At 40.4% G+C, this 24,285-nt stretch overlaps 2 protein-coding genes and 4 non-coding genes across 7 annotated transcripts; all 6 read right to left on the reverse strand.

The window, feature by feature from the left end:
• Nucleotides 1-463: 463 nt before the first annotated feature.
• On the reverse strand, nucleotides 464-4,371 carry LOC137865924 (small ribosomal subunit protein eS8). Its single transcript, XM_068701505.1, has 6 exons — nucleotides 4,334-4,371; nucleotides 3,270-3,376; nucleotides 2,891-2,990; nucleotides 2,486-2,661; nucleotides 1,685-1,814; nucleotides 464-622 (listed from the first exon to the last, which is right to left on the reverse strand). The coding sequence occupies exons 1-6, from the start codon at nucleotides 4,335-4,337 to the stop codon at nucleotides 513-515; spliced, it is 627 nt and encodes a 208-aa protein (XP_068557606.1). The 5' UTR covers nucleotides 4,338-4,371; the 3' UTR covers nucleotides 464-512.
• On the reverse strand, nucleotides 1,055-1,123 carry LOC137866265 (small nucleolar RNA SNORD38). The gene has a single exon (XR_011102108.1). It is a non-coding gene; the product is annotated as a small nucleolar RNA SNORD38 (small nucleolar RNA).
• Nucleotides 1,935-2,003, reverse strand: LOC137866266 (small nucleolar RNA SNORD38). The gene has a single exon (XR_011102109.1). It is a non-coding gene; the product is annotated as a small nucleolar RNA SNORD38 (small nucleolar RNA).
• On the reverse strand, nucleotides 2,760-2,829 carry LOC137866268 (small nucleolar RNA SNORD38). The gene has a single exon (XR_011102110.1). It is a non-coding gene; the product is annotated as a small nucleolar RNA SNORD38 (small nucleolar RNA).
• LOC137866269 (small nucleolar RNA SNORD46) lies at nucleotides 3,114-3,220 on the reverse strand. Its single transcript, XR_011102111.1, has one exon. It is a non-coding gene; the product is annotated as a small nucleolar RNA SNORD46 (small nucleolar RNA).
• Nucleotides 4,372-5,774: 1,403 nt separating the features above from the next.
• hectd3 (HECT domain containing 3) lies at nucleotides 5,775-13,760 on the reverse strand. 2 transcript variants are annotated; one of them, XM_068701704.1, is made up of 20 exons: nucleotides 13,693-13,760; nucleotides 12,847-13,323; nucleotides 11,853-12,106; nucleotides 11,615-11,750; nucleotides 11,252-11,370; nucleotides 10,269-10,382; nucleotides 9,934-10,016; nucleotides 9,606-9,771; nucleotides 9,250-9,331; nucleotides 8,709-8,891; nucleotides 8,534-8,586; nucleotides 8,270-8,438; nucleotides 8,053-8,166; nucleotides 7,839-7,928; nucleotides 7,310-7,516; nucleotides 7,091-7,220; nucleotides 6,629-6,703; nucleotides 6,423-6,504; nucleotides 6,236-6,307; nucleotides 5,775-5,991 (listed from the first exon to the last, which is right to left on the reverse strand). In XM_068701704.1, the coding sequence occupies exons 2-20, from the start codon at nucleotides 13,198-13,200 to the stop codon at nucleotides 5,907-5,909; spliced, it is 2,568 nt and encodes an 855-aa protein (XP_068557805.1). In that variant the 5' UTR covers nucleotides 13,201-13,323; nucleotides 13,693-13,760; the 3' UTR covers nucleotides 5,775-5,906. The 2 variants fall into 2 exon arrangements, with proteins under 2 accessions (XP_068557805.1, XP_068557804.1); XM_068701703.1 differs by having other exon boundaries at nucleotides 11,252-11,373.
• Nucleotides 13,761-24,285: the final 10,525 nt, after the last annotated feature.

Here is a 24,285-nt window from a genome sequence, read left to right on the forward strand (position 1 = left end):
TGTTCCTTTAAATTTTGAGCAGTCTGTATATGTATATATATATATATATATATATATATATTTTTTAAGTCAAGATATGAACAATTTATAATCCTTGTCTCCAAAATGGCATTTTACATCCATTTATTAAATTTGCATTCTTTCCTACTTTGCAATGCGGCTCGGACTTAGGTGATTAATTTATATGACCCACTGATGTAGACTAAACTGTCAAACGTGTATTTTGTCTTCCAGTCTTCTGGCTCAGCCGCCGACAGTTTAACCCCACAGCTATTTGTGTACTACTGAATTTAAGAAAGTAATTGCATGCATTTGTTCTTTGCAATGTTTATTTTTCATGAGGTGTCACATCCTAAAGCCCTGCTAATTAAATTAAGAACACATGGCATTATTGCCATGTGGTTAAGCATTGAAATGGAGTTTCACATCACCAATAAACAGAAAGAGTAAGGCAGAGGCAACAGACAGTTTGGGGCGTTTGGATTTTATTGAAGTATCAAACAGCTGTACATCTATTTGCCTTTCTTGGCCTTGATCTTCCTCAGGTAGAACTCAAGCTCTTTTCCCTCCAGGATGTAGCCGTCTGCCCTGCCGCACTGGCCGGGTCTGGAGGCGATGCAAGCTGCAGGAAGAAGAAGAGGGGGAAAATAACCAGTGATGGAGGCGGATAAACCGTTTCAAAACATACAGGAAACTGTGCATGAATCAAATAATCTCAGGCCGAGGTCAGTTTTGAGGTTTCAGAAAATGTTAAAGCACTATACAGTTAATATTAACAGATTATAGGACTAGAAGTAAAACTGAAGATGATTAATTTAATCTTATTAGAGTACAAGTGACAAAGTGCTTGTTTCACAGCCAATCTGACACCATTCTATAAATCCCCTGCTGTATCATCAGCTGTTCAAATCTACACATTGAGGCATTCCAGTACAAGTAGTCATCTGTCGGCCATGTAACAGCCAAATGAGTTCTACCATTTAATTTCTTAAACTTCAACACCCACATGGGGGTGATTTAACACTGCAGCAGATGTCCATGTAGGGAACAGGTCTTTCTCAGAGTCTTCATTATCACCACTTTCATTCAGTAGCAGAACTGGACAAAGTTATCTTCATGGAAAGACGTGCACCACATCAGACAGCACTTCTAACACGGATGCTATGAAAAGAAAATGCCCTTTACAGTCATCTTGTGACAGTATGATGGTTGCATGTAGAAAATTCAGTCTAAATAAGTGGGGACTGATTTTCAAACTTCAACCCCGACTAGGAGAGTTACTCCACAGGACCAGATCAGTACAATTAAACATGCCACAAATAATAATTATTTCCCAGGACAAGAGAAATATTGCATTTAAATGTTCACACAAAATCTGAAGTTATGAACCCCAACAAATAACATTGTCAGATATTACAAGACGTGTGATGAAAGCTTTAGTCTTGAGCCTTCGTGAAATTAATTGGCATTTGACTTTGCAGCAAAATAAAATTGTAATTATTCAATCACACGCCAGAGGCAAACATTTAAAAAACAAAACATGAAGAGCAATGACATTTCTCTGAAATGAGCTTCTGGTAGATGAAGCCATCTGAGGTCACGTCTTTTTAAAAGAGATGCAGATGAAACGATAGTGAAAGCATTTTAGGATAGCTGATATAATAATACACATGTTGAGACTTACCAAGCAGCTTTCCCTGCTGGAACTGCTCCTCCAAGAGGGTGCTGATCTTGGCCGTCTTTTTACGCTCATCGTACTTCTTCTGGGTCCTCTTTGACCTTTTCTTGTTCAGGACCTCTTCCTCCTCAGGCGTCTATAGAAGAAGGGGAAACGAAGTTCATTGGATTTAGGTTTAAACTTCTCCTGCTGAGCAACACTAGTTGCATTAGAATAAACGTAACACTGCATAGAAAGGCAGTGTAGGGAACAGGTCTTTCTCAGAGTCTTCATTATCACCACTTTCATTCAGTAGCAGAACTGGACAAAGTTATCTTCATGGAAAGACATTCACCAGACAGCACTAGATAATACAGGTGCCATGACAACTCATCAGCTGGTGACCCTGGTTGTAACCATTTTCTACCATATCAAAAAAAGGTCATGTATTCATTAAGAGCCCACTATTAATCATCCCCAAAAATGTGTCTTTTACATAAAGGACAAACTTCAAACAAAGTTGGACTGGTATTACAGGCCCCTTTAATCAAACCTAGCAAATATACAAAGTCAAATAAGGACACGTGCAACTGCAGGTTGTCATTTGGGCAATAAAAAAAGGACCACAATTCTCCAATGTATGCATCTTTTGAGCATTGAGCTCTAGTAGTACTAGAGAAAGTGTCATCTGTGTATAGCTCAGACAAAAAGATGCATTCTCCAATGTATCTGCATAAGGGTCGCATGTTGTGTGATGCAGTTATGTTTCTCATAGAATAAATTGAATAAAAACAAGCTGTGCGAGACATTGAATTTTTACACACATACCAGCTTAGCTCCCTTTTTGCGCCCCAGCGGAGTGGCAAAGTGGGCCTCATACCACTGCCTGTAGGGAAGGCTGTCGACGAGTACGATGCAGTTCTTCACCAGGGTCTTGGTTCTGACCAGCTCGTTGTTGGAGGCATTGTAGACCACATCAATGATTCTGGTCTTGCGTGTGCAGCCTGCGTACACACAAAAAAAGCCATTAGCTACAGTAAATTCTCCCCCATTTTGTTTAACTAATAACAGTAGATAGATCTTTAAAAGTGCGACACAGGTCTTTCTCAGGTGTCTTAGTATCACCATTTTCATTCAGTAGCAGAACTGGACAAAAGTTATCATCATAGAAAGACATGTATAACATCAAAGAGCAGTGTCAGGCAAATATAGTAGCATTTGAAATTAACTTACACTCAGAGCCCCATGAGAAGTTACCAACATCCAGCCTCAGAGCACGGTACTTCTTGTTCCCACCACGGACCCTCACCGTGTGGATGCGACGAGGTCCAATCTACGTAAATCGACACATTGTATGTTAGTGATGGTGGAATGTGTTTGCTTATGGATTCAGGTTATCCACATGTAGAGATTGAAGTGATGGCTCGTGGGAAACAGTACTATGCACATATATTGAAGCGTGTCAGTGTAACTATGACAAGTCCTAACATTGGTAAGTCTAGAGCTTTGAACCAAAACGGATCAAAAAGACATACCTAAGGTCATGTTTTCATCACCCACGCTTAATACAATCTAGTGCATTTAGAGAAGGTAAACACGAGCGTATACATACTTTTGTGTTTGCAGGAGGGCGTCCGAGCTCATACTTCCTTTTCTTGTGGTAGGGCTTGCGTTTGCCACCGGTCTTGCGGCGTTTATGCCAGTTATCCCGTGAGATACCTGAATAAATGATGAAACAAGAGCAAGAAAAAGGTGTTAGATTATTGGACAACTCACAGAAAAATTCGGCACAAAATTATTTTCAATGCTTGAGCAATCAGTTCTCCAAGGTATAGGTTGTCCGCAATTGAAATTATGGATTCCATTTGTTTCATCATGTGCTCAAGCAATTGTAAAGTCCCTTCTCAGCTTAATGGTGCCTGCATATCTGTTAACTGAATAAGATCATAGTGAACTAGGTTTAGGATCATTTAAACTCAAAACTTCCATACAGTGTGATGTTCTACTGAACTGAATGACAACTTGAAGCACGTAGTGCTTTAAACTCTGCCCAGACACATTAGAACAGAAATTCGGGCCTCGACAATCACACGATGGCCTTTTCAGAAATAGCATGCAGCTCGTTAATTCAAGATGCGCCTTAGCTAACTTGACGTTGGTAATAACTTTCACATGAGTTATGTTAAATGTGTCCACAATTAATTTCCAACTAAGTATTATTCTCAGGATCACATTCAGAATTTCAGTGTAGCAACGTGACATGTTCACCACCATCCTGCTAACTAGCTAATGCTAACTAACGTTGCCTCTCCACTGGCATGGCGCTTTTAAGAATTATAAACACTACTCCTGAACGGCAGAAATAAAACACTGAGCGGAATACCGCTTACATATTATAATACCTCACAAATAGCAAATTGTGCCGTTTTCTATTACACTAGAGCCCCAGAAGCTAACTCCATGGACAACGAGTGCAGCCATCTTGGAGCACTTCGCACATCCATAACAGATTACTTCATTAAAATACAACAAACTGACTGTAGGCAGCTAAGTTAAAGATACATCTCTTCAAATAACGTTTAGCAACAATATAGCAAACCATTAAAGAAATATTCCTTCGATAAAACATCAGATGGACAAGGATTCTCCCTCCGACCCGAGCATGAAAACACGTACCCATTCTCAGGCGCCGGCTAGAAAGAGGAATCGCAAAGGCTCATGGGGAAGTTTGAAGCAAGTTGTTCTCGCGAGATTTCAACGGTATTCTCGAGGGTGAGTTTTTGTTCCTTATACATTCACGGGGTTTTGTTGGAGACAGATTATAGTATGAATTAATCAATAATAAATGCGGTGGAAGAAGTACTGAGTAATATCACAGTATAGAAATTCTACTTGTATAAAAGTACTAAAGTATTAGCATCAAAATATACTTAAAGTGGCAAAAGTAAAAGTAACCTACTCACTATGCACTGCAGAACGGTCAATTTCAAAATAACAAATATTAAATTGATTGATTATAATCATTTATAAATGAATGTATACTACTATTGCAGCTGGTAAATGTGGCGCTACATTTAATTAATGTATATACTGTGATATTAGTCTAATCTACGAAATATTACATCATATTTTATTTGTTAATTATATTTTGTATTATTAATCTGAATCTGCAAAGTATCTAAGAGTACAAAAGTACAATATTTGCCCAGATTTGATATGTGGAGTAGAAGTATAAAGTAGCATAAATTGGAATTACTGAAGTAAAATACAAATACCCCAAAGCGGCAGTGACTTTGCACCACTGATTAATAATGATACAATTCTATCCTTGTAATTTTGCTTAATGTAGTCCCTTTAACAAATCTTACTAAATTAATTAGTTTAGCATTGTAAAAAAATATGATCAATTGTAACATATGCATGTTTTTATTTTAATTTAATTAATAAAAAAACATATATGTATATGTACAGCAGATGAATATAATTTGATTATTTTTGATTTATCCGTGAAAAGCTAGTAAGACGACATTTCATCAAACGACTATTTCCAAGGTTATGACTGAACTTTTTGGGTCAACTTTAATTTCATATATTTGTTTCATCATAACTGTATTATCTATTTATCTGTTCTGTAATAGGATAGGTATTTCAAAATTATACTGTCCGAGTCATACAATCTAAGTTTGATGTTCATAAAGTTACTAAACTGCCATGTCCTGATGTACCGTACAATGTTATGTTTCTTTATTATCAGCGAGCTCTAAAAATGGGTTTTCACCGGCTTCCTCCCACAGTCCAACGACATGCAGCTTAGCTTGATCGGGAACTCTAGATTGCCCGTGAATGTGAGCGTGAATGGTTGTCTGTCTCTGTGTGTCAGCCCTGTAACAGTCAGCTGAGATCGGCTCCAGCCCCCCTGCAACCTTGAATAGGACAAACACTCACAGATAATGGATCGATGCTGTTTCCTGTTTTATTTGTACATTACTCATGAAGAAAAGTCAAATATCTACTTATGACGTCCCATTGACAGTGAAACCTGCCACACCTTGTAAAACTAATTTGAACACATCCCTTCATTTAATGTTTCATTCAGAACAATAAACAACAACGGTCATTTCCATGTTACCAGTTATTTATTATATACAGCTAGGATTACTTGGCAGTTGTGTAGATATGGTGATGCACATGACAAGATGTCTCTCCATTCAACAATATTTGTAAAGTGTTCAGTGAAGCAGCAGTGAGATCACTCTTCCCAGGGGCTCATGTCAGTGTCGATGGCCACGCAGTTGTAAGCAGCGTAACGCAGCTTCTCCTCACAGACTTTAGCACTGCAGGACAGAATGAACAAGAGGAGAGGAAAGGGATAGGAGGCTATGAATGTAATGTTACTGTCAATGAAAAGCAGTTTTAAGAGCTCTGAGCCTTATATGAATTTAATTAAATGTAGGATGGACTATGAAAGCAACCGGTATTTAAATTGTGTTTTGGTATAGCGCCATAAAAACAATACAGTACATCTTTAACACAATTGTAACACATCCTGCATGCATAAAGCACAGAACATTGGTATACCTTGGGTAGTTGGGTAAATAAAGAGTGCTGGAACATGTGGAGGACTGTGGAAGTGCATCGGTCGTTTCGAAGCTAAAACAGGAAACCAAAAAATGAATAGCATCATGTTCTATTGTTAGCATTTCGCTAGCAGACAGCATTTTTTTTTGCTGTAAAACTTATATGTAGGGGATTTACTTGCACTCACCCTTGTTTGTCAGGAAAGACGTAGATAGGTGCAGGGAGCCGACTTCGACCCGTTACAAACCTCAGAAACCTGCTTCTATCCTCTGAAAGCAACATTTCAAATCGTTGTCGATCACTGAGCGTTCACCATAAATGTTGGTTTTTAGAGGTGTATATTTTTCGGCATAACAAACACATTCTCTGTAAAATGTTGACAAGTGAACTGACCATTGGTGAAGCTCGTCAGTGCTTCCCATAAGTGTTGCACTCTGACGTCAGCTTGTTCCAGGTCCTCATAGCGTGCTGGTCGGGAGATAGAAAAAACATTATTATGAGTCCTTAATACAATATTTCATTTTAGACGATCTGTAATCTTTTCCATAACTAAATGAATAGCTGGGCATCTTCTTAAAGGATCGATTTGGTATATAAAAATGTGGGTTTTATTAACTTTACTTTCGATTTGTCCTCCAAATGACGTGGTTCGGATGATCTGAGTACATTTGGCTTGTTTACATTCTTTATCTTGTCACCATGGATATCAGTACAACATTTCATGGCAGTCCAACCGATACTTGTTGAGTTATTTCAGTCTGGACCAAAGTAGTGGACAAACATAGTGTCACCTGTTCAGTCAACACAGACATTGTGTGTTTATTGTCAAAGATGAATTCTAAGCTGGACACTCACTGAGTCGTTTCAGGGCCTCCACAGTGATCTCAGGGTCTCCACACACTTTCTTTTCCACTTCCTGCCAGGTGAGCATGTCGAGCACCGCCTGAGGAACCACCTTCAGCAGCCCTGCCTGCATGGCTGCAATCTGTAACACACATACGGACAATGACGCACATGCCTGCGATGATTTAGCCGCTGTACACCATCAACCCATAGGAAAGCGGTAAGTCCGACCTGCTGCTTGCTCTCCTCGAGCCGAGCCTTCTGCACCAGGCGGATGAACTCACTGCGGTCCTCGTAGCGAACAGCCACATTACTGCCACCGGGGATGAGCTCCACCATGTGGCCTTCGCTCAGCAGGGTGGTGTACACCAGCTCCTCACCGAACCTAAACTCATACGTCTCCTGGTCCAAGTTCTCCATGGCATCCAGCAGGTTCACCTGAACACACATCCAAATTTAACTTGAGACAATGAAGGACTAGTGGCCCCACCAGAACTTAGAAATGGTTCATTTTTTTCTATTGGAATGCAGCAAGGGGAAAGATACAAGACGGTGTAGCATGCTGTTTGTCAAATTCAATTTATTGTTCATTTAAGTAAACTTAAATCTAATATAAAAAAGTACCAAAAACATAAAATATTGATCTTGACAATTCTTCTACCAAAGAATGTTTCAGACTCAATGTGCTGTATGTACTTGACACTCTAAAATTGATGTTACATCACATGTTAAGTGGGTGCAATGGTTTGAATGTCCTCACCAGAACAGAATCTACAGCTGGGAAATCTTTACTCCAGCTGACAGCCTCCCCAGTGAGCTGCTTCCACACCAGCCCGGGCAGAGCCAAGACCTAACCGGGTGGGACACAGAAGAAGAAGAAGAAGAAGCCAGAGAATCAAGCCTCTACATCCACTCACTCGTTCTTCACAGCGTTGTTAACGACCCACAATAGGTGGAGAATGAGCACCGCTCACCAAGAAGTCTTTCCCTCTGAGAGCAGCTCCCATGAGCTGACCGATCCACTCGTACTTTTGGAACTCTTTACAGGACGGGTTGGGGACGTAGTAATCTCTGGCCTCTAAGGAGCCCTGCCAGCAAGCGAAAAGAAAGGCATAGCCGATGAAAACCCTGTGCAGTCAGATCTACAGTGAAAAAAAAAAAAAAAAGCATGCAGCAATGGTGAGTGATTACCTGGTTGGACGTACGGCTGAAGAATGGCAGAGGCATGGGACACTCAGCTGAGCTGGGGCACAGCTCCTCAGACATGTCAGCCAGGCTGTCCCGAAATCCACCTCCCTGGTCAATGATTCCCTCTGCAATGAACTTACATTCCCACCACTGGTCATACCGGGCAGGCCACCTGACAAACCAAGAGGAAAGATGGTTCATTTAGATTGTAATGCCGCTCGAGTTTCAGTTATATTCAGGCAACACATGTCAGAGAAGCCTGCACACCTAAAATCCAGAGTCTTCTCAAATTTGTCAGACGGCTTGAGGCCTTCATACACCTGCAAGGAGAAAAATTGAAATCATAAGGCAACGGTAACCGTACCCATAATGCATCACAGAGTCAGGCAGACAAATTCATGAAACCCGAGCCTAACACTCGTGCGTTAAAAGTGTTTTATACCTGATTGAACACAGTGTTCTTGCAGCTGGTGTCCAGAGACGGGTTGTCTCTGTGCTCCATGGCAAGACGTCTGTTGATGTACAGCCGGGGCATGAAGTTTGGCTTACTGGTCTCTGAGTCCTTCAGGCACTGTGTGATGAGGGCTGAGCGGCGTTTGGACAGGAGCAGGAACTGCTTTATGCTCTAGAGGGCGCCAAGGAAAGTCACTTAGGAGACTTTTAAAGTTTGTGTCTCAAGTGTTAAAGTACAGATGCACCGGTAAATCAGCATATTATCAGTATGACCTACGAGCAGCTTTTAAAAGACTCTTTATGTATCAGCTAGTGTGAGTGGGATGGTATCAAATATTAGGGAGCAATTTATTTGTCTGTTTGTTTCTGTATTGTGTACAACGGAGCACTGAAAGAATCAGTCAGTATTACCCTTTTCGTATATTTACTATAAATCTGGTAAGAACATCGGTTTGGGGTTTATTGCTGCTTATTGCTTATTGTTATTCAGTGTCAGTCTTGTATATTTGAAAAACTCCACAATGACTTACTTTGATCTGGTTGAAGGTACCCAGACTGTAGTCCCAGGCTGGTACCAAGTGCGGGAGCACACTGTCCAGGAGACAAATGAACCTGCAGAGAGCGAGACACAAGAATAAAACACAAACACTGAGAAATGCGTAATGCTTTAAAGCAACATAGACAATCACAGCACTGCATCTGACTTATATTTCACAGATTTATATAACTTTGGAGACACTGGTTGATTAAAACCAACAACATTATGACATTTCTAAAACTTTCTGGACATGCACTTTGTCTGGTTGTCACAAAAACCACCACAATTAGGTGATAAATATTAAACTCCATGATATTGTAAGAGCCATGGCAGTAAGCAGAATGTTACCTCTGGATGACCAGTGCTCTGCGGTACAGGACGTCGGGCGTGTTGCCCTGCAGACGGGGGTAACGCACCAAGTTAGAGGACTGGAAAACATCCGCGTTCAGACCCAGGTCTCTTTCACACGAGGACTTCACCTTCAAACCTCGGATCCGGACATCTATGCCCTCATCTGCAGAGCCAAACACGTTGTTTCAGGTGCGTTACGACACTGCAGAAGCTTGCGTATCCAAAGAACCACACAAAGTGTATTGAAGTGTTTAAAAAAAAAATAAAAAAATCACAGAAAATATCTGGTCAATCTTCCATAGAAAACATGCTTAAAAAGCCACACCTCTACATTCCTCGATCCGGACCTCAATCACAGGCAGGTGGGCCGTCATATCCTCCAGCACACACACTTCTCCAATCAGGTTGCTGCAGGCAAAAGAAGAGCAGACGTGGTTCAAACCAACTGTAGTCAAACAGACTATGAAAAATACGGAAATGGACTAGACCAATATATCAGGTGGATATCGGCCTTCCTTTAAACAGATCAGATTTTGTCTGCTGTAATAATAGGAAGGTTCCTAAATTATATTTTCCTTTTATCACATTTCCCCAATTTATTTACTGCATTTAATAACAACAATAATAACATAAATAATAATAATAAAAGAGAGAGCTCACTCGTCTAAGGTGACGTCACTCAGCTTCTTCAGGTTGTCTCCCTCTCCTCCAAACACTGTGACTCTCTTGGGCATGTAGTTGTCGTCTGTAGAGTCCACGGTCAATATCAGCTTACTAGAGAGCAAAGAGAAGCACATTTTATATATATATATATATATATATATATATATATATATATATATATATATATATATATATATATATATATATATATATATATATTCTGTCCAGAGAAATCACCAGTGTTTTTCTTGCTGCGGTTTACGTTCCTCCTGATGCAAATTTAAAAAATGCACTACATGATTGCTCTACTGTTTTTTGTTTCGTCATGTTTTTTTTCTTGTGTAGCATAAATGGACTAGGCCACAACGGCATTTCGTTGTGCAACCGTCTGTTGCAGAATGACAATAAATGGCCGTTAAACCTTAAGTGTCTATTCACACCGCGGTCCAAAGTCTTACACATTGCATTGTAAAGATACATGCAGTCAATGACTACCATATTACAAAACTCAAAGAGCGCAGACCTCTGCCAGGGCAAAAATGCCTAATCTCAAAATGTTAACCAAAGTGAACAATAATGCGTGAATCCGCCTACGTGATATAAATCAGTGACAAGATTAAATGTGTTCTTCCTTGTTCCATGCTACACCCTTCCACCGAGTTTCATGAAAATCAGAGAAGTCATTTTTCCGTAATTTTGCAGACAAACAGATAAACAGACAGACAAACCACTGTGGCAGAGATAATATAATAGAAATACATGTACAGTATGTAGCTGACATCGAGAAATTACGAACAAAAATATGAAATACATTAAGTTCAGGGTTCGGCTTACAATGAATAACCTAGAAAACCGCACGCACACACACACACACACACACACACACACACACACACACACACACACACACACACACACACACACACACACACACACACACACACACACACACACACACAGTTGCTCAGCAGCTCGCTTACTTGACCACAGTGCCTTTCTTCATGTGGAGGCGGATCCAGTGTTGTCCCTGCATGCCGTCGCTCTCCCAGTAAGTTTCAATGTCGCCGTCCGTCAGACAGCTCGCCCCTCCACTGGGATCCTGCTGTGAGCAAATATCAAGGTAATCCATGTATTCAATCAATTCAATTGAATCTGTTAAATCATCGAGGTAAAGAAAAGGTAGAAGATCAACAGACTGAATGTTTGCTTGCCTTTAATACTCGTACCGCTTTATTCTAACGGCTAGAAAATGTACACAGCTGCAGCTTTCAAAATCTTCATGTCTCAAGGACTGGAACAGGAAAAACCACAAAATACAAATAACCTGAGCGCACGTGACTCACCGAAGACGAGGAAACATCAATGCTGGTCACGCACTGCTTCACACTCCCCAGGTTCTCATCCTCTTTCCCGATGTGGTCATAGAAGTAATGCACCAAGTCCTCGTCGCATTCATAAGCCCAGGTGGGAGGAACATACCTTGAGTATTTGAAGGGGAACGACACGCTTCATTTGACAATCTGCTCAGTCTAAACACAAAAGTCTTGACTTTCTAATCCGATTCATCTCAAACATGCTCACCTTAGCTTCTGGACGGCAGCGTCATCACACTCGGCGATTTTGGGTTTGGCGCCCATGTAAAGTGCGTTCTCCACACTCACCACCTGCTCCCACCTGTTGCAGGGCTTGTGGTCGTAGCCGAAGAGCTGCTGTTGTCTGCTGATGGTCTCCGGCGACTCCACCGGCACCAGCCTGTCGCCTCCCTCTGTGTGCTTACACACCAGGATCCAGCCTTCCTCCAGCTCCTGGCCCGGACGGTGCTCCTCCAGTTGCTCCTGGAGGCAGACACGGCTTCTTATGTCAACACGTGTTTTTACACCACATTTTAAATAATTTAAACGGGAGTAACAGGTAATACAAGCATCCTCGCCAAAGAGGGACAAGTAGAGCTGTGCAGGATGTGATGTTTATTCCATTAAATAGCCAAGTATCAAACTGGAACTTTCATTTCCAGCTGATATTCTCAACTATTTCAATAATCATTCTAAGTGTTATTTAACCACATGGTTTTAAACTTCATACCAAATTGTATGTACTGTGGAAGTAATGTGAAAGAAACTGTATATTTTGCTGCAGTGTGACACTGAAAAGTATATAGAATGTGGACTATAACTTAAAAAAACATCATCCTTTTCCAATTTCAACAGTCTGAATTAGTTTCATTTGAACCCTCCTCATATTAATCACGTTAATATCTTGATCCTGCATTTATTTTGGAGGGACAACACGCACAGAAAGACTCAAGTCAGTTCATTTGGATTCAACCACTGGAAAGTCCATGACATCTTCTACAATTTAAAAAAAAAAGCAAATATTCCAATTACTACGACTGTAACGACATTTGATTCTAAAGAGGAAAATAATGTCAATACGTGTTCCACACACCCATATGTACAGGGAGTAAATGTAACATAATGAGTAGTTGTGACAGATGTTGCAGCAGATTAAGATTAGCTGCAGTACTTTCATGGCTCTGGTTCAGTGAGTGTAACCTGGAAAGGAGAGAGAATCTCACCTTATTGATTTTGACCCACAGGCCCTGGCTGTTGCAGTATTCCTCCCCTGTTGTCCGGATACAAGTCCCTTTCTTTGGTTCTATATTGAACTTGCCTAATTTCTTAATGTGTGGAGTCTGGTGTGGACTCTCAAAGACGGAGACGAGTGTTTTCCCTAAGGTGGAGCCTCCTGCAGATGCTCCGGTGGCGGCTGAGGAGGTGGACGATGAATCCTTGCAGATCTTGTAGCACACCTCTTTGGAGACATAACACAGACACTCCGGCACCGCCTCGCTCCTCTTGAAACACTCGATGCACCGGTTAAGAAAGCGGATCCTGCCAAGCAGCAGGTGAGGGTTGTCGCCCAGAGACATGATGGTGGTGATGATGATGGAGGTGACAGTCAGCAGGTCAGCAGGTCAGCAGCAAGGGGGGCGTCGCTGACATTACACCACTGTCCTGCCTCTGTTTTCCTGCCTGGTCGAGCGGGGACGCTCCTGTCAAAACAAAGCAAACACAACCGAATGTTCCTGAGAAACTGAGCATTCAACGGACGGTAGAAAAATCCTGGGATTTCATTTGATTTTCAGCTTTCTTTTACTGGAGTCTAAAAGATGAAACATAACCCGCTAATCAGCGACCAAAGTCCGCTGACACATTAAGATGAGTACCGGCTCCTTCTCCAAAGAGCTAACATTAGCAAGCTAGCTAACGTTAGGTGTTAGTTAACGTTACATTAGTGTATCCAGAACGTTTACGAAGTATGTTCTTCACAAAATCACGTTCATTTCAATCAGAAGTTACGGAGAGAAAAGCACTTGGTGAGCTAAAAGCCAGAGGGATGTCTATAATCAGTATTAACGTACCCTTACTGCCGAGTAGTATTTTTAAATGTGAAACTCGTCTATCGGACTTCGTTGCAATTCTGACAACGCGGAAGCGCATAAGGGACTTTTGAACCTCCCCAAGTTCCGTCGTTGTTATTTCAGAATAAAAGTCTCACCACTGTATTCATTAATCCCTCATTTTCATTTTACATATTGGATTAGTATTTATTGAGAAATAAGAACGGAAATTAATTAAACACCTTACAATCTTTTTTTTTATCAAATACTAAATCAAAATTTTAAGTTTTAGGCATAACCACTTGTCAGTGTCAGTTGGCACTCGTCAGATGCTTAGATGCCACGAAAACGTGAAAAACGGTGTTATTCATTATTACAGCTAATTATTTATGACTATTAAAGTATGTCTACTAATTAGTGAAGACTATATTTTTGTTCCTTTTTGTTTCAAAACAGCCTAAATCATAACGGTTTTAGCGGAAGTATTTCAATAAAGTAAATTTCAAAATAAAGTTGAACCTGGTCGCGCAACACAGGCGTACGGTTTTAAACCAGCATAGATACATAGATTCACTTATTCGGACCGTTACTGAGTTACATTTCCCATCCGATTTCAATGGGTCCTGTTTATATTCAAGGTTTAAGATCTACGTGTAGAAAAAGGTGTTTTCTCCAGTCCAGTTAATTATCTAGATAGTTGTGCGGTTATAATCGCTGTTACACTCAAGAGAGGTGTGCGTGTTCAGGTTTACCTGGGGAAGGCAAACCTGAACACGCACACCTCTCTTGATGTTGTGTTGTGCTTAGACTAACATTGTAGTCTCCTAGAAGTAAAGTAGTAGTGGTAGTAAAGTAACATAGTGGTGGTATAACAGTATAAAGTATAATATATGTGCAACGTTAATCAAATTAGGCTACTACACCGCAAAGCTGGTCCATAGAAATTTGTACACATTGCACTGAGAGTATGAGGAATTCGTCCTTGGTGATTGAACAATAAAACAGGATTCGTGAGATATTACAAATTAACAATCTTATGTAATTGACAAACAGGTCACATTTAAAAGGGATGTATACATAATTATATTAAACATTCAATAGACAGATTAATTTAAACACTATTACATTATGAAATAACACCACAGTTTGAAAATAGAAATACACAACTCTAGCAACTCTATCATCATTAGCATGAGCCATCTGAGGCCTGTTCATCAGCCCCAACCAACCCTGCATTGTTTCAATGGTCGTTTAGGATTTACTAAGGATTTAGTAAGTGACCATTGAAACAATGCAGGGTTGATTGGGGCTGATGAACAGGCCTCAGATGGCTCATGCTAATGTTGATAGAATTTGTAAATAAAGTTAGCATGGGTCATTGCTCAAAATCAGCTGGCTTCACTTAATGAATGCAAGACCTTAGAGGCTCTCCATACTACAAAGACTACAGACTTTCAATGTGATGGTAATTTAAGTGTTTTAGCAGTTGTAGCAAATAAAAAACACAATTTGAAAAAAAAAAAAAAACGTGACTGATTTTGTGCTGCTATTTTCTTACTAACTTAAGATATTTCACTGCATCCTTTCACTCTTTCTCTCCAATCAGATAAAACACCCGGACAACAGAAACACACCAGAGAGGTCAACCAGGCCGGGAATACTGAGAGAGAGCTCAGAAGGAGACGGCTGGCAGCCAAGTGTCCCCCTCAGGGAGAATGGCCAAGCTGCAGTTAATCATTGTGCCAACAGCTGAAACATGACCAAGCGGGCCTCCTTCCACTAATTAGAGAAAGTGAAAACCATGCGCTGCTTCTAGAAGTGTGTGAACCAGAGGTATGAAGCTCATATGAAAGATATTCAGGTTATGTCAAGGAGTATTGATATATTTTGTCCTTTTGAATCAGCCTTTTGAGTCTGCAGGAGTACCAGCAGAGGGTGGTATAAGTCACATTTTTAAATAAGAGGAATGTAGTAACAATGTAATGGTGCATTCACAAAGCTACTATTTTTCAGCAGAAACTACACTACTGATGCTCTCATGATAGTAAAAATTATATTTTGAGATACATGAGCAACATGATTTTCCAGAGTATAAAGTGGTTAAATATGACACCATGATGTTGAGTGCCTACAATACACAGTAAATAAGAGCCAGATATCCGCAGCAATCATTTATAATAAAGTATTAAGTTTTCTGACATTGATCACATTCTATGAAACTTGACCTCTGCATTTAACTAATCTTGAGCATTCGAAACGATGGGCTGCCGTGTAGCGCCTGGAGAATAACAAGGGGTTCAGTGGGGTTCACTTTAACATGCTTACAGGAAGAGAATGGGATTAAACTGCCAAGCTTGTGGTTAAAGAACAACCCGCTCAATCCCCTGAGACACAGCCGCTCCCAAAATTTAAATTCTACTGATGTGCCAAATCCTGTGAAAACCAAAGACGGCCAAAAATAGTGTAAAAAATGTAGTCTGGGATTCAACTAATCACATTCGCTACAGTTGTAACGTAAGTAGTCTACTACAAAGCAAACTGAGACATTGTGAGTAATCAAAGACCAGTTTCGCTTTTCTCCCCCCTCCATATAGCAGCCAAGAGATTCATTTGAGCAGCGAGAGCACCATCCAGCAGTGAGTTCATTATTGTATTTGGCAGAGCCGATGGCGAAGCCAGAGGAGGCCGGGGACATTTCCAGACATGCTGTACATAGCTGTGACTGGCCACTGTCAGCCAGATGATGCATTTGACTTTCACAGCCAAAGGGCCCGGGTTGCACAATACAGAGTTTATGTGGTTGAGTTTAAAAGGCCTCAGAGATCCCTGATTTATAAAATTATCTTTGACTTAATTGTTAATTTGGATTGGCATTTAATAAAGTTATTTTAGTATTTACACAATACTTCAGGGTTTAAACAATAAGATGATAATAAGATGATATAAAATTGCCTCAGTTGAGACCTTTGAGTTGAAGCTCCCATGGCGATAGTCTGTGTGACATTTGGAACAGTAATCCAATAGCACAGGGTATTTGTTTACACTACATCCCAGTGTCTGTGTTGACAGGGGAGACTATACCCCCTATCATTATTCTCTCACTTTTCAATGTCAGTAATGTGTTGAAGATACATTTTGCTGTCGGTGGAGTGTCTCCTTCATCCAGATATTTTCTGATAGGAGAATAAAAGTCCTGCTTTGTAGTGAAGATGGAAGGATTATGTGATGTGAGGAGGACGAGGGTTTCTGAGAGAGCTCGACACCCTTTTACTGGCACCTGTCACTGTTTTATCATGAGGACAAACCGCCCGTCCTTTGGCTCTAAGTGCTGATGGGAGTGGAGTGTTGACTGGATTAACAGAGGCTGTGGAGGGTAGTTCTGTTTGGTCTTCGTCATCTCTTCTTACTCTCCTCTTGAAGCTCTTCTCCCTAAGCTCCAAGAGCTCCTTTGTAGTTAAAGATAGGAAAAGCAAGGCTCCAGCAGTGGAATGAAAGGTAAAGTTAAAGCCGTGGAGAACGTTGTCACTGGCTGGGAGACTTGGCTTGTCAACAGCATGTGTCTGGTGGCCTCCTACCTCTGGAGCAGGCTGTGTGATTTACTCTGCTACAGGAGGCGGCGTCGAGCATCCACTTCACCTGCTGTTCAGGTACATACAATGCTATTTGACTTGTTGAATGATAATAATTGAACAATTTGCTGAGGAGCACTCATGCATTTTTGTTAAAAGGAACCAGACTAAAATATTAATCTATTAGTAATGTGTGGTTGTTGATTAGGGCTTTGAATATTTTACAGTTCATTTTTGTACTGTGCATTTTATGGACTAAAAATGTGTGTGTGGGTGTGTATGTATGTCTGTGTATTTGTCTGTGTTTTAATGAACGACAAAGGTGGGTGAAAGAGAGTTTTCCACCTTTGAGGACAGAGAAGTTGTATTCTATTCTATTCTATCGAAAATCCGCCAAAATGTATTGCCAAGTGTCCTACTGAGAGATTACTGAACAAAAGTGTGAAGACTTTGCTTGATTTGCTAACTCCTGCATACAATTCCTGTAGGAATAATATGATTGTTTAAAATGGGAAGCGTCAGATGAACAGGAATATAGTGTATGCTGCAGAAAATCACATAATTCACTGTTTTCAGCAATGAATAGTTGTGTAATTGCTTCTCGATGGACTTCAAACAGAACACTTAATACAATAGATCCTGTCAAAAACTTTTGGACAGTCTTCAGAGGGGAAGGCAGCAGCTGCAGCATCTAACAACCTCCCTTACTTGATAATCTCACTGTCCTTGTAGGAATGTCCTATTAGACAGCAGGAATAGTCATTCCAGATAGTGTTTACCAGTAGAGACATGTGTATATTTAAGGTGACGCTTCGCAGGTGAATGAAATCTTGAGGTTGAGTAAACATAAAGTTATTCAAAATGAAACTAGAGACAGCAATGTCCTTGCCTCGCCTTTATTTGCTCCGTTTATTCTCATTGATGTTGTTTTTAGTGTCCTTGGAAGATGCTATGATGCAGGGTTGGCATTGAATGCCACTGATTTACCACAATGTCCCTGTTTCGCGACAAGAAAAATGTGTGTGTGTGTGTGTGTGTGTGTGTGTGTGTGTGTTCTACTGAGAGAACAGACTTTGAATTCTGCAGCTCATAAGTTCTGTTAAACACAACAGCAGGCAGCAGAGGCATGGTGCTGCTGTGATGTTGCATCGCATTTCATGACGATAGGCTCTCAACCACAGGGACAATGCCGGCGACTGATGGAAATGAGTTTCCTCACTAATCATAGTGATCTAATTATTGTTATTACTTTAACCTCAGACAACAAACAAGCACCACAGATGCATGCTTTCTAAATGCCACTAAGATAGACTTGACCAACCTTAACAACTATTATAATTTGTACATGTCTGTGCCTACTTAGGTTTATTTGACAGCTACACTATATTAATTTGGACTATACATAAACATATTATGGTTAGATAAATTAATTGATATTTACTCATAACATTACTTTATATATTTCAGTTTTGTCTTAGCACTTTTTTTTAACTACCTGTATATTAAGCTATTGATGTGTTGTCTTTGAAATATAATAATGTTTGTGTATTATCTGCTTATCTTTGCACTCACTTTTCCCACGTTATCCTCCAGCTAAATGTCACATTTAATTTAATTAGGTAGCTCAACATGTGGTGGGTAATCCTTCCAGCAGCAATGTGGTGCTCAGTGTTTGAAGGAAAGATGAGACTGGTAATCATGAGGCATGTGTGTTTTACTATGTTATGGATAGCAGCAGTGAGGATAAAACATGAGATAAGGAGTTGATGAGTGCAGAGTTTAGAGAATCTGGTGTGAAGGTACAATGAGCTCTATCGGTAGAGCGTCAGAGTTATAGTAGTGTTTTGCTGCCATCTAGTGATTTCTACATTGCGACTGTGAAGTAGCATTGGTGTATTAATACAATAGTGACATTTCACGGGGTGGGAAAAGCAACAGACTGAAAACCTTTCAACATCAGTGCAGGAGAGCTTCTCTGCTGATATTCACTCGAGGAGTTCTGCTCCAGTTATTTGCCTCCCTCAAAACAATTGGATATGGCTCATTCTCTCTTTAACTGCTTTCACATCGTGGAATGCTAATTTATGCAGAGCAAAATCTGCCGTCAGAATAAATAAACATTACACATCTAAATACACATACATACTGGGTCTTTATGCCGTCAGACATTAGTCCTCAGAGACAAGCCGACGGGCACCCTCTCTTGTTTCCATTCCTCTCTTGGCATTCAGGAGATCCACACTGACATTTACTGTTGTAGATCTACGAGTGTGTGACTAAGCTTTCTTTGCGTTCCGTCACTAACCTTTAATACCCTTTGACATCCTCAATGTAAAACGCTTCTTACGTTTCCACATCGATAATAATAGAGCATCTAGGAATATCTTCCTCAAGTACAGGCCTCACATTACTTGGCTAAAATTATTTCTCAAGAACAAGTATGATTACTTGTGCTCTATGGTAGAAAACCGAGTACCTTTGGATTTTCAACTGTTGGTCAGACAAAAGGGTCAATTTAAACATGTTAACTTGGGCTTTAAGAAATTGTTATAGACATTTTTTTTTACTGTTTTCTGACATTTTATCAAAAAAAATTATTTAATCAATAATGAATATAATCTTGAGTTGCGGATACACACAATACACAACTAGCTCGTGAGCAGACATGTATTTGGCTGGAGGAGTTGTTTCTATAGATGCAACTCTTTCCCTTTTTGAAAACATTCCACTATTTGCATTGATACCTTGCAGGTCAAGTGGTATGGTGTTTTAAACTAAACAAAGTGTTATTTTAAATCTGACTTTTGAGCCCTGGAGTGTCATTGTCCAGCCTTTACACAGATGGACAATGCCACCTACTGTTCAAAATAAAATCTGAGTCAGTGAGTTAATGGGACCAGTTCCAAATGTATTCATAAAACACTGACCAAAGTGCTGTACAATCAAAATATAGCGAATCCTAGCTGATTTTTTTAAGTTAATTTAATTCAATTTTTTTTTAATTGGATCAATTAATATATATATTTTTAATTGGATCAATTTAATTTAATTACTTTTTTTTAAGTTGGTTCAATTTAATTACATTTTTTTTTTACGTTAGTTCAATTTGATTCTTTAATTTGGTTCAATTAGATTTTTTAAGTTGGTTCAATTTAATTCAATTTAATTAGATTTTTTAAGTTGGTTCAATTTAATTCAATTTAATTTGTTTTTTTATTTGCAATTTCACTTAAAAAAGAAACTTTCTGTTTCTTTTTTTTATCTTTGAAAAAAATAATGTAAATTGATGTTCTTGTTGTAATACTAATTTTGGCCGCAAGAGGCTGAAGTACTCCTCTACCTCTACCTTTTTATTGACACAACTTGCTCTCCTTGTGTTTAAAGTCACCTGGAAGAAGTTCTGTTAGTTTTAGTTAGAACATGAGGTAGAGGTGCTTCAGCCTCTTGTGGCCAAAATTTGTCTTAGAACAACAAACGTGCACAAAACTTACCCGCCAAAAATTCAAGTTAAAATGTTATTTTTCCACCTGTGAATCAAAGTACCACTACTACCATGACTACCATTACTTTGACAGCTTCGAGCTTTTCCTGCATTGTACAGCTCGTAGCTTCTTTCGATAATACAGTTTAGCTTTCAAGTCTGCCAGTTAGACATTTCAACAAGAAGGGTTTTCAGCAGTGCAGCTTAATGCTTTTGGCATTTTCTGCAGGAAATACGTTTTCTAGTTATAGAATAATATTCTATAATGGCAGCAGTGGATGTTTTGATGTTAGAGGGTTATTGAAAGCGAGTGACTGATGTTAAGTGTTCATCAGAGTGACGGCCTGTTGGAAGAAGCTGCTCTTGTGTCTGTTTGTTTTGGCGTTCAGCGTTCTTTAGCGCCTCCCAGAGGGGAGAAGTTCAAACTGTTTGAGTCCAGGGCAGAAAGGGTCTGCAGCGACGTTTCCTGGATGGAGGGCAGGCTGGCACCAGTGTTTTTCTCTGTAGTTCTGATTGTCCGTTGTAGTCTGTTCCTGTCCTGTTGGGTGGCTGATCCAAACCACACAGTGATGGACGTGTAGAGAACAGACTGGATTATTATGGTGCTGAAGTAGCGCAGGAAGCACATCTTCTGCTGAGCCTTTTTCATCATGGTGTCTATGTAGGAAGTCCACTTCATTTCCTGAGAAATTATGGATCCCATGATGGCCAATGACCCATGCATCGTCTGCAAATTTCAAGTGTTTAACATACGGGTCTCCTGAAGTGCAGGTGGTTGGTGTAAAGGGTGAAGACCAGTGGAGAGAGCACACATCCCTGTGGGGGGGTCGCAGTGTTGATGGTCTAGGTGCTGGATGTGATTTTCCCCAGTCTCACCTGCTCCTCCTGTCTGTCAGGAAGTCTATGATCCCAAGTGAGTTTGTAGCAGAGTATCTCCGGGATGATGGTGTTGAACGCCGAGGGAATCGAGGTGTTGTGGGATGTAGAGCAGTCCCATGTTGACTGCATCATCCACTGGCCGGTTTGCCTGGTAACTGCAAAGGGTTCAGCAGAGGTCCTGTGATGTCCTTCAGGTGGGTCAACACCAGTCTCTCAAAGGATTGACCACAGGCGTCAGAGCGAGGGGCCTGTGGTCATTTGATCTTGTGATGGAGGGATTCTGGACCAACTCCAAGCGTGAAGGGAGGCCTGGCTAACACCTACATAAAGGACCTCACAGTAGTCTAGTCGGGTCAAGATAAAAGCATGTTTAACATTTATAAAATTTTTGGAACGTTTTTAGAACAGTTTACATCATTTTGTTCTTCCCAGCATGTCCAATTTAAAAAGGCATCAATGCATATCCAATGAAATCTCTCAACAATTTTGGATACTTCAGTTTAGACGTGATACATTTATCACATTTCAAATGTGACATGTGGAATACGCATGCATGTATGTGGGGGAGTCAATGTGTTGAATGAGCATAAGGTATTTTTAATAACCTTATGTCAACAAATAAAAAAAAAAAGTCTAACACTCAGCAGCAGAATATGTTTACGTGCCAAGAGAAAACATGAGAGGGGAAAAAAAAGTAGAGACATCTTGGACATTAGCACGAGGAGTTAAGTTTCACCGCTGCCCAGACACATTTAAGCCAACAAGTTTCCAAGAGAAAGTATAGCCGGAGCTGGCAGGCTGTGCAATGTGTGAGCGGAGACTGGTGAGGCGACTGGACAGTAGCCACAGCACACAGCCCTGCTGCCTCCCAGGACATTGTGTTCTCTGTTCGGGAGGTGGTGCTCCATTTTTAACAGTTCACCTTGTCCCTGTGCCAAATAAAAAGCCTAATACAGAAGGCCATGCAGGTCACATTATTCAACCAGACTGTACCTCCCATAAGTGCTGACTTGCATTAATGGTGATGTAATAATAAGATGTCCATGCATTTCTGTGCATTTTTACTCTTTTTACTCACAGGAGGTTATGTAATACCCTCTGGGATCAACTTCTTTGTTTGGTCTTCATTCATTTGCCATAATCATGTCTTGATCTAAAGTGTTCTCAAAATCACTTAATAGATTTGAAATATTTTTGAAGGAAAAATGTTGAATATATTCTCTGGTCCTGGAGCCTCTCAGATGTTAACATATACTGTTTATCTCTGTCCTGTATCATTGCAGATTGAATATCTAAAAATGTAAACACAACAAAAACACGGACAACTCTCAGACCAGACAATGCAGTGGCAGCGTCCTGTCAATCACAATGTGGCTTTATCGTCTGTTTTACTTTAAATGGGACCATAATTTACTAAATGAACATCATGCTGTATTGAAACTAGTTATTGAGACCATAAACTCAAGTTTACAATGTTTACTGAGATAATAAATCAAGTGAGAAGTAGGGTAATTTTCTCATAGACTTTTATACAATCCAATGTCTTTTTGCAACCAGAGCAGTCGCCCCCTGCTGGCCATTAGAAAGAATGCAAGTCTAAGTTAAAGTTGTCGCCTGTGGTGTAGCCAACAGTCCTTCGTAGCTCTGTAACACGGCAAACTCTAAGCCCGCCCACTTTTTTAGCGGCCCAATCAAATGCGAAGGACTTGAGTTAAATCCCTCTTGTAACTGTACTCTGCTCGAATAATCTGTTTCACTGTGAAATACGTCACTCTATAGAAGCTGAAGACGCTCTAATTTCTAATTTCACTGACTTTAAAGGAGCTAAGCCCTCTGCTGTATATCATTTTACCATTACATTTTTCCCCTCTTGATGTCTGTAAGTCAGTAGGTGTTCAAACTGCAAGGTCAACCATCGTCTTCAGCAGTCACTCGAGGCGTGCCTGACTTTGTTCAACGTGGGGAGACTGTCATTGACAGATCTTGGTCAAGGTCCAATGGCATGGAGTCCACGACGCCTGGGGCCCCTGTTGTAGCCTTCTTTTGTCTTCCCAGTTGGTCTGATGCTCTCTTAAAGTCAGCCATTATCCTTCGCCTGTTCTACCGTTGAGGTATTGGTTGCTCTTGTTCTTTGTGAAAGACCTCTCCCTCGACCTTACCGCCATGGACGACCCTACCAGGAGCGTAGCTCCAGACGGCGTCGCTCTCGGGATCTCAGGAACACACAAGCCTCTCCATCACGACAAGGTGACCATCCACCGAGAAGCTCAACCAGGACACACACAAAAAAACAACGTAAAATTGTTTCTTACGGCTTTCTGAACATTCATGCAGTTGTCAATGCCTCCAAATAGCCTAATCATTTTGCCGTCACATTAACTAAACAACATTTTTTTCATGCACCACTAAGTGAGTGCTCGCTCACCCCCTTTGAGCTTGGCAAAGGGGGTGAGCGAGGACTTTGAGCACCAGTCATGATGTTGTTACTTTCTTTGGCATTAGTGTAAGTGATATAAACACGACGTTTGCTTTATGTAATGCGCCTCAGAGGCTAAGGGGTCTGTTTACATCCCCTGCGGGGTTTAATAACCTTAAAGTACCCCCTACCTCGAATCAATGAAAGACATCCTAGTCATGTATGGAAACCTTTTTAAAGTGCAGCAAAAATAATGGCAAAATCCATTT

This window comes from Cebidichthys violaceus, unplaced genomic scaffold (assembly GCF_023349555.1).
Source record: "Cebidichthys violaceus isolate CVI_PGR_0920_01 unplaced genomic scaffold, fCebVio1.0.p SCAF_8, whole genome shotgun sequence".
Classification (NCBI taxonomy): domain Eukaryota; kingdom Metazoa; phylum Chordata; class Actinopteri; order Perciformes; family Stichaeidae; genus Cebidichthys; species Cebidichthys violaceus.